This window comes from Marmota monax, unplaced genomic scaffold, assembly GCF_021218885.2.
Source record: "Marmota monax isolate L192 unplaced genomic scaffold, Marmota_monax_Labrador192_F-V1.1 WCK01_AAM20220418_F8-fsc00056, whole genome shotgun sequence".
Lineage (NCBI taxonomy): Eukaryota > Metazoa > Chordata > Mammalia > Rodentia > Sciuridae > Marmota > Marmota monax.
In genome coordinates, this window is record NW_026695212.1 from 7282953 (window position 1) to 7292943 (window position 9991).

Sequence of the window (9991 nt, forward strand, 5' to 3'; positions counted from 1 at the left end):
TATTATATAATCCATTTTTCCACACTGGTTTGAAATGGTATTGGATTTTGACTTTAAAGCTGGCACTACAAAGTAAGTACCTGAGTTGAGAACTATTATAAGAAAAATTTATGTCTCTGTTGAAATGCATTCTGCTGTCATGTATAACTAATTAGAACAAATTTTTTTAAAAAGAAAAACCTATGTCTCAAATAGGAGAATGTAGATATCTTCTTTTCTCCAGTTTATTTCTGCTTAAAATTTAAGTTTAAGCATTTTGGCCAGAAAACACTTACAGTTTTCTGTGAAATAAATAACTTACTTGGTAACTCAGAGAAACCACAGGCCGAATTACTGTGAAGAACAGGAATACTCTTCTTAAGAAAAACCCACAGGAATTTCTGGAACGAAACTGTGATCTAGTTTACAAAATGGTGTGCCTCTGATGAAATCAGGGAGCTGAGAGTCCTGCCCCCCAGCAGGAGATGCCTCTAAGTGACACAGGTCATTCTTCCAGAGCAGCTGGTAGACAGTGTAGAATGTGAATGTAATGCAGGGATTACCCTTAATAGGTCTCTGATCTCAGGGTTTTAAGAATCAGGTTGGGAAAGTGGACAGATGTACAAAAATAATTACCACACAGTGTGAATAGAACCTTAAAAGAAGAGTTTTACTCAGCTGTGACAGTTTCCCAGGCCTCTTTAGAAGACATGGTTGAGACAGTTACTTGTGTGTGCTGCATCTGTAGGGGACAGTCATCTTAATCAGTAGGGGTCACTTACCAAGCCCAACACCTAATAATGTAGTATTGTTAAATGATGGTTATAGAGTAAATTTAGATTATAACTAAGAGTCCAGGGTTATTGGATTATTTTATTTATTATTTTTTTTTTGCTTATCTCTGAGATGCATACCTTAGAGTTGAAAGTGATCGTTGGCTTGTGAAAGCTATTCTGTTGATTAATTTTGCTCCCTGTACAGGACTGGAATGCTAACTGTTAGGGACACAGGAAGCTCAGGGGGTATGAAGACTTCTATACCAAAATGAATTTTCATTTCTTTGGGGCCATGAAACTCTGCATGACTGCCTTATATGCCAGAAGTTGCTTCCATTAGTTGGATAAGGGAAACTCCTAGAAGGCATCTCTTAGCATCTGTTAAATCTCAGGTATCTTCAGTTAAAGTATTTATGACAACTGGGGTTCCAAGTGGATCCTCAACATAAAGAGTATTGTAAAGGATCTTGAGTTCTGGTCTCTGTATTCGCACTGCTTTTAGATTAGTTGTTCAACTGCCTTCCTGTAGTCCCACAGGAGAAAGCATACATTTTCTTCTCTTGGAAAGGTCTTAGGATTGTTTCCAACAGCAATTAGACATAGTGACTAATTACTCTTAATAAATTATACCAAAACCAAACTCACTTTTGGGGAAGTGTGGGGGGTGCAGGAGATCAGACCCAATTCTTTGTGCGTGCCAGGCATATACTTTACCACTGAACCATGCTCCTAGCCCCAATATATTTATCAGCCAATCTTTATTATTTGAAAAAAATTTTTGAAATAAATTTTTTGTAATTAATTATATATGACAGTGGAGTGCATTTATGCACTTTGATATACATAGATGGGATATAATTTCTCATTTTTCTGAGTGTATATGTTGCAGAATTATATTGGTCATGTAGTCATACATATACATACAATAATAATGTCTGTTTCATTCTACTATCTTTCCTATCCCCATATCCCCTCCCCTTCCCTCCCGTCACTTCCTTCTACCTAATCTAAGGTAACGCTATTCTTCCCTAGCACCCCCGCCTTTGAAATATTTTAGAAGTCATCAATCAATAGAACACATCAGGTATTTTCAGGGGGTGTGTTTTAATTCAGGCTCCTTCTAGAAAGCCCATAACATGTAATCTTGCTGAGAAACAATACATATTGCAATACACTGCTATAGTTTGGGTTTGAATGTCCTTCAAAGGCCTATGTGTTAAAAGCTTGGTCCCATGGTTGGCACTACTGGGAGGTATATTTGAGAGGTAAGGCCTAATGGGAGATCCACAGACCATTGGGGGTGTGCCCTTGAAGGGAATGGTGGGATCACTACCTCTTCTCTTTTGCTTCCTGGTCATGAGGTGAGCAGTTTTTCTCTGTCACATGCTTCCGCCATTGTATGCTGTCTTGCCACAGGCCCAAAGTAAGGGGGTCAACTGACTGTGAAATAAAACCACTAAAACTATCCAGAAAACACCTTTTCTTTTTATAAGTTAATTGTCTCAGATAGTTTGTTAATAGTGGCAAAAAGCTGATTAACACCCATCAAGGTTTTCTTGATTGAATATCAATTGCCAGTAATATCTCACTGAAAATCTATGTCATGGTCACTTCTCTCCAGAGAACTAGAAAATCTATGTCATGGTCACTTCTCTCCAGAACTAGACTGAACAAGGTACAGTAGCACATGTCTATAATCCCAGCAGCTCAAGAGGGTGAGATAGGAGGATCGTGAGTTCAAAGTCAGCCTCAGCAACAGCAAGGCCCTAAGCAACTCAGTGAGACCCTGTCTTGAAATAAAATACAATAAAGGGCTGTGGATGTGGCTCGCACCCACCCACCTACCCAAAAATACTAGGCTGATGCATTTGATTTAAAAGCACTATTTAAATCAGTTGTTCCCAGATATGAATTAGCATATCTGTTAGCATTGCCTGAAAAACTGTTTGAAACTTGAGTCTGATTTAGTAGATCTAGGGCCTTGGAATCCATATTATGAAAACTCAAATGATCTCATCCTTAGACAGCTTTGTAAAACTGCTATTCAAGGTCTTTTAAATGTAATGTAGCAGTTACTTTACCTAAAAATGCCCTCAAAAAGTTAAGCCCAAGCAAAAAGTTTGTTCTGACAAAGTGTCATGTTTCCTTTTCTTGTATAATGACAGTTGGGTAACTCATCATGCACCCCCCCCCCATCTTGAGTTCCAGAAGGTTCAGAAATAAGTTTCACTTATACTTAATGCAGTATCTGTTCTTAGCCTGGGTTTTTACTATTTTGCTCATCCTAATTACATTGTACTTGCTCTTTACTGTCAGATTAAGAATTTTATCATATTCAAATCCTTTGATTTGCGTGTTGCAGTAGCACATGCATATACATATGCCTGCTTTAAGAAGGGTTTAGTGAGTCCCCTAAAGATTGAGAGGATTGAGGCTGGGGGTGCAGCTCAGTAGGAAAGCACATGCTTAACATGTGCAAGGCTCTAGGTTCAATCCCAGGGCTGATTAACTAACTAAATAAATGAGGATTTAGCAAGATAAATTAGAAGTGTGTGAGAATAAAAAAATAGGCAAGGCAATAGGAGTGTGGTTGGCATCCGAATGTCATTTTATCTGCAATCCCAGCTACTACAGCAAATGAGGCAGGAGGACTGCAAAGTCAAGGCCAGCTTGGGCAACACAGTGAAACCCTACCTCAAAACAAAAACAAAAACTTTTGGTTTTACTGTTATCTATTTCAGATTCTTTTTGAAAGTAGGTCATGTTATAAATAATAAGATTTAAAGCAGGCCTAGATAGCACCTGTTCAAAGGCTTGGAGAATGAAATCATCACATTTTTGGTGTCCTTTGGCTGTACTACCATGCCAGAGGCCTGGCATATGGAACTGAAGTTATGCCTGCAGAATCATTTTGATTGAAATAATGATGAAGCATTTTCAGACTTTAAAGTCAAAAGGCATAAGTGCAAATTCCTGTAATGATGTAGTACATTATTTTTTTGTAGAAATGTGAGAAAAACTTGACAACTAAAAAATTCCCATGGTTTATAATATACCTGATATGTAAATGTAGCTACATAAATGTAGATACTTGTATAAATGCCTGTTTTAAGAAGGATTTAGGATGGGTGTGGTGGTGCATGCCTGTAATCCAAACAGCTAGGGAGGCTGAGGCAGGAGGATCACAAATTCAAAGCCAGCCTCAGTTACTTAGTGAGGCCCTAAGCAACTTGGCAAGACCCTGTCTCAAAATGAAATGGGCTGGGGATGTGGCTCAATCGTTAATCACCCCTGGATTCAATCCCCAGTACCTAAATAAATAAATAAATAAATAAGGGTATAGTGAGTTCCCTAAATATTGAGAGGATTGGGGCTGGAGTGCAGCTCAGTGACAAAGCACATGCTTAATGTGTGCAAGGCCCTGGGTTCAATACCCAGCACCAAACAAATAAGAGAGAGAGAGAGAGAGAGAGAGAGAGGATTTAGCATGAGAAATTAGAAATGTGTAAGAAAAAAAAAAGGCAAAGCAATAGGCATGTGGTTGGCATAAGAATGCCATGTCATCTTGCTAGTTGGGCCAAAATCTTAACTTTCTAGCAGCCTACATGAAAAGAAAAATTCTCTGCTCAGAGAAGCGAGAAGTACTTGTGATAACAAATCTAGAAAGATTTCTATTTCCTGTACGCTCTCATGGAGAAAGCACTTTGAAGTGGGTCATCTTGTCTCTCGGTACAGTTTCTATTGTGCAATACTAGTAAAGTGTAGTGCAGGTCATATTTTTGTATGAACTGGATAAGTTAAGAAATTTCCTGTCCCATATGCTGGAGGGTAGGGGCAAGGGAAGAAGAAGGGATCACTTTCACTGTTAGCCAAAGGAATAAGCATCATGGAATGGAAGGACTACCATTTGGTGAGACAGTTTAAAGGAATAGGTTTTCTGTATTTAGGGTGACATACACCAAATCTTTGTCTTTTTATCTCAATTGACTAGTGTTACTGCTAGTTTATGGGATATCTTTCTATCCCTTAAAACAAACGTTTCTCCTGGGCAAATTTAGCATCATGGTCTCCCCCCTAACCCCTGTCCTGAACCTGCCCCTCCCTTTCATCTCTAAAAACCCAGGGCCTTGCATATGCTAGACAAGCACTCTGCCAACTAAGCTATGTCCCCAGCCCTTCAGCTCTCCTCTTTCTTATCCTGTGGTTCCTTTATGTAGTGCATATTCTACCTAAAAGTATGTAGAGGCCATGAAAATTACCTGGGCAGGAGTGTCAATTAGACAGCTTCGGAAATAGCCAGCTAAGTAGCTTCATGGTTCACATTACATTTTTTAGCTATTAAAACATTATACTGTGCTTCTTAAACTCAAGTACATATAGAATCACCCCAAAATTTCTCCAAAGTATAGATTTCTGGACCCTACAACCTCAGGTTCTAATATTGTAAATCAAGTGTTGAAACCTAGGAAACCAATTCCATAGATGAATCTAATTTGAGAAAAGCTGGCTTAAAGGCTAATAGTACAGGTTTAAAAATTAAGCAGAGTTTCAAATCATTGTCATTATGTTAAATTATATAATCTTGGGCAAAGTGATTGTCCTTTGCCTCAGTTTCTTCACTTGTAAAGCAAAAATTAAAAAATTTTTCAAGCACAGGGTCATTTTAAGCATCAAATAAAATGAAACATCCTGCTACAGTACTTGGCAGGTAGTAAGCATCAATAAATGCCAGTTATCAGAAAAATAAACAAAAATGCTTAGTGTTATTATCATCACATTATACTTTGAAAGCTGGACTTAGGATAGTGCCAGCCCCTTGGAATGTTTTTCTAACATTACTACAGCATTTCTTCTTCTCTTATATCTGAGCCTTCCTCTTCCCAGGGTTTAAAGTGTTCTCCATTAGAGTTCCTGCACACTCTTGCTTGCATTTTTGAAGTCCTTATACACAGAATAGCCGTCCTTTTTTGCCTTGGGTCTACATTCTTGAAAGTTCCTCTTCATTCTTACCATATAATTGTGGAAACTGAATTCAAAGCCCAAATCCCTTTACAAATAATTTCCAGCTACACAATCCGAAAGCTGCCCGCCTGATAAAATTGGAGGATCCTGAGGCATGAAATAGAAAGAGACATGAATTATTTTTTAAAAATGGGTACATTTATATTTAATATGCCCATCTCAACAGAAAGCTTTTGAAGCAATTGCAAATTCAACCTGGTTCACTCAAAGTAAAAAAAAAAAACATGGTTAAAACATTTAAAATGTTTTAAAAAGATTGCCCAAAGGGTTCTTGAAGGAGGTAGAATTCCAAGAAGTTTCTAAATAAAACAAATATCTGGGTCTAGGATTTTCCAGTTTTTGTTTTGTCTCTTCCTCTCCCTCTTTACTCACTTTTTTTTCCAGGACATGATCTTCAGACTGTGTTTCAGAGAATATGTATATGATGCGAACTACTCTCATCTGGCCTGTTTTTCTGGCTTAGTGTACAATATTGTGGTAGAGGCTTCAACATCAGTAATAATGACTGTAGAAGGAATGCCAAAAAGATCCACACTGACACAATTTAATAGAAAATTAGCTGTAAAAACACATTTACTTATAAAAACGATACACACATTCACTAAAATAGTGTTAAAAATCAAAGCCCTCCATCCTCCTCCTCCCTTTTTTCTTTTTACTTTTTCTTCTTCTTTCTAATGCTATTATAGTTTTTAAGTGTACCGTTCAGTGGTATTAAATGCACTTACATCTTACCCTTTTGGATGAAGAATCTAGGTCTCATCTTTGTACCAGTAGATTCCGGAGGAGTAGGATAATTCTTCCTAGAAAGAAAGATGCTCTGGAGAAGGAGCTTTAATCATTCCTTGCACACTACTTAGGTAGAGTTACCTGACAGCTGTGGGTACCTGTACCTGTGGGAAGAATCATGGCAGTGTTAGAGGTGCAGATTTCAAAGACTCTGAAAGGTGGCTCTGACTATCCTGTGCCCTGTTTTTGGACCCTGACCTCTACTGTGTCAGAACCCAGCAAAAAGTTTCTTTAAAGTTCGCCTAGAATATAAGAATGCAGGGCTGGGGTTGTGGCTCAGCAGTGGAGCACTCGTGTAGCATGTGCAAGACCCTGGGTTCAATCCTCAGCAGCACATAAAAATAAATAAATAAAATAAAGGTATTGTATCCAACTACAACTAAAAAATAAAAATATTTTTAAAAATTTTTAAAAAAGAAAATAAGAATGCAATATGGGCGGTTCATCATTAGTGGCAAGCAGTTGTTTAGCAACAGCTGTGTAGAATAACAGGCAACAGCAAAATCACAGTCCTTCTGACCTTACTGGGAAAAAAGGACATGTGCATTGACATGTACACATAAATCAAAATTCTTGACGACAATATATTGCTACAGGAGTTCAGAAGTTGGAGTAATTTCTACAAGTTGCAATCATTTTTATCTAATTATTGCACACAATGTAAATTTTAATTGAAATAAAATGTCTCATGTTATATGCAGAATTTGAAATTATGTACCCAAAGGGGAAAAAGGTGCAAGAATTAGGAAATGTCAAAGCCAGTTTGTACAACTGTTTCTGTTATAGCCACATGACAACTTCACTATAGGTAAAAGAGAAATACCCGATGGCCTTTGTCAATCTGGTAGGAAAATAGGTTCTGAATTATGAGAGCTATGACTAATGAGTACTCCTTAGGAATGCACTTCTCTGTTAAATGCACTGCCCTTGTGGTCTGAAGTCTTTGATGTTCTTGAAGGCAATTGCACTAATTATTCTACATTATTTTCTTCTTTTTCTGGTGGAAGCATAATGACTCTAGTATAACAGAACAAATCTTCCTGTGGATGAAATGGAAATATCTTGTAAAATATAAATATCATTTATGAAATCTGAATTCCCAGGATCTCGACAAAAATGAGAGACCAAGGTTCATGGCGTATATCTTCTCTTCACTTCCTATCAATGAGATCAATGCAGAAATTGAAAATAGAGCCCCACATTGATAAGACAGAAATCTAAATATATCACTAAGACTTTGAAAGATTTTCAAGAAAGTGGTCAGAGCTGGGGAGGTAGGTCAATGGTAGAGCACTTGCCTAGTGTGCACAAGTCCCTGGGTTTAATTCCGAGAATCACAAGCTGGAGGGACATCAGTAGTTCGGAATTATGGCTCATCCCACCCAGGAGCATGCAAAAGTGCAATCAGTTCAACTGTTGTCTGCTTATTAATGAAATCCTGGTTCACATAGTGGAGCTAAGTTGACCTGAGGGCTAAACCCTATGTCGTTCTAACTGATTCAAACAGTGATTTTAACTGACATGTTTTTTTTTTCTGAATTAAGATCACTGGGGTCCCATCTGAGTGTTGAAGTTTGTCAGGGAATGCTCACCCATCAGTAATTTTTAGATTGATTCAAACCCCTTGATCGGTGGAGGATGAATGAGAAAGTGGAATCCATTAGGCAACTTATAATGGAGGAAAATAGCAGAAGTGATTGCTGCACTTTTGACAGACTGCAGCATGTAAATTATATTATAAATGATGTGCAAATTTGCACCAATTACTTGATTCAAGAGCTCCCAGGTTTGAAGCACAAAGTACTGTATTTGTAGTCAGAGCAAGGTCTTCACCTTAAGGATGATTATTCCTGTGGGAAGGAGATCCACTTGGGCCCCAGAGTGTAAGAGTTTTCAATGCAATGCCAAGGCAGTTGACTGCTTTTTCCTTTCCTCTTCTCCACTGTCTTGCAGACCAGATGACGTGCTCCTGCATCGTACGCATGATGAGATTGTCCTCCTGCACTGCTTCCTCTGGCCCCTAGTGACATTTGTGGTGGGCGTTCTCATTGTGGTTCTAACCATCTGTGCCAAGAGCCTGGCAGTCAAGGCAGAAGCCATGAAGAAGCGCAAGTTCTCTTAAATGGGATAGCCTTATGGGAAGCAAAGCACAGAAGCTGCACGCCTGGGCACATGTCCACCTGCAGAGCCCGTGTTTCCTGGAGCAGGAGATGGAAGGGGCCGAGACAGGTCTCCGAGAGCCTCCTCCCTCAGTGGCAGCAGAAACAGGCACAACTGGAAGACTTGGAACCTCATAGCTTATATTCCATGTGTCGTAGCAATGGCTAAAGGGTCAAGCTCTTAGCTATATGGAGTAACTGTTTCAGAAAACCCTATAAGAAGTTGATTTTCTTTGGAAAGTAACAGTATATTATTTGTATAGTGTAGTATACAAACCATTATGATTTATGCTACTTAAGAATATTAAAATAAGAGTGGTCTGTGTACTTTTCTATTTCCTTTTTTTTTTAATGCTTAGAATACCAGGGGTTTAAAAAAAAAAAAAGGTTTTCTGCTTTTCATTTGACTCTGCTAGATTTAACTTTTACTTGATAACAAGGATTCCTGCAGAAGCCTTGATTATACTGTATAACCTTCAGTTTCCTCAATTAAAGAGTGTCTTTTGATTCCTCCTGGAAGAATGAATTATGCACTGGTAATTCCAGTTATTTCTGTGTCTCCATGTCCTCTACCACCTGCCTTGGCCTCACCCATTATTTTTTACTTCTTAAGAGAGTGAGACGATTCTGAAGAAGGCCTGTCCACACTCTAAGAGCACAGGGCTCCTTGATTGATCCATCCATGTTATTTCTGATTAATATTTTTTTTAATCTCTGTGCACTACAATATACATGATGTGAAGGACACTCTTCAGCTTATAATTAAAAGCTGTTTTCTGTTTTTTATATTTTAGGTCAGAAAACAATGCAAAGTCAGTTCGGAGCATTTTTTCTTTTCTTTGTCCTTGCTTTGATGTTCTGGAAGTAATACAGCGAGATTGCCACAGTTTCATTTACTTAGACAAATCTGGAGATGTAACCCAGCTCCCACCACTGCTGCTGGGCTTTCTGTGCCTTGATCAAAAGGTCATCAGGGAGACCATACTTCTTTGCACCTGTTCATAAACTCAGATTCCAAATACCAATCACAGGTCTCAGTAAATATCAAAATTATATTCATTTACCATGTAGAACCAAACCTTTGTTTAAATGAAATGTAGATTTTTTTTTTAACGGAGGAACCACTGACAATAGTTCTTTCTGCTTCCTTTGCATATTCTACAGACATGTTTCTATTAGGAGAAAGGCAACTTGGAATGTAAGGACAAGTTCCCCTCAATTATTCCCATAGGATTCAAAAAAAGATCTGAATTATTGGGAATGATG

General features: G+C 38.2%; 1 protein-coding gene across 1 annotated transcript in view; it reads left to right on the top strand.

The window, feature by feature from the left end:
* The window catches only part of Kcnmb4 (potassium calcium-activated channel subfamily M regulatory beta subunit 4), a 60383-nt gene extending 51331 nt beyond the window's left edge, over positions 1-9052 (top strand). Inside the window, exon 3 of the mRNA XM_046430734.2 lies at positions 8520-9052. Within this exon, the coding sequence (XP_046286690.1) occupies positions 8520-8688 (169 nt within the window). The 3' untranslated portion in view covers positions 8689-9052. The remainder of the gene's footprint in view (positions 1-8519) is intronic.
* The last annotated feature ends 939 nt before the right edge of the window (positions 9053-9991 follow it).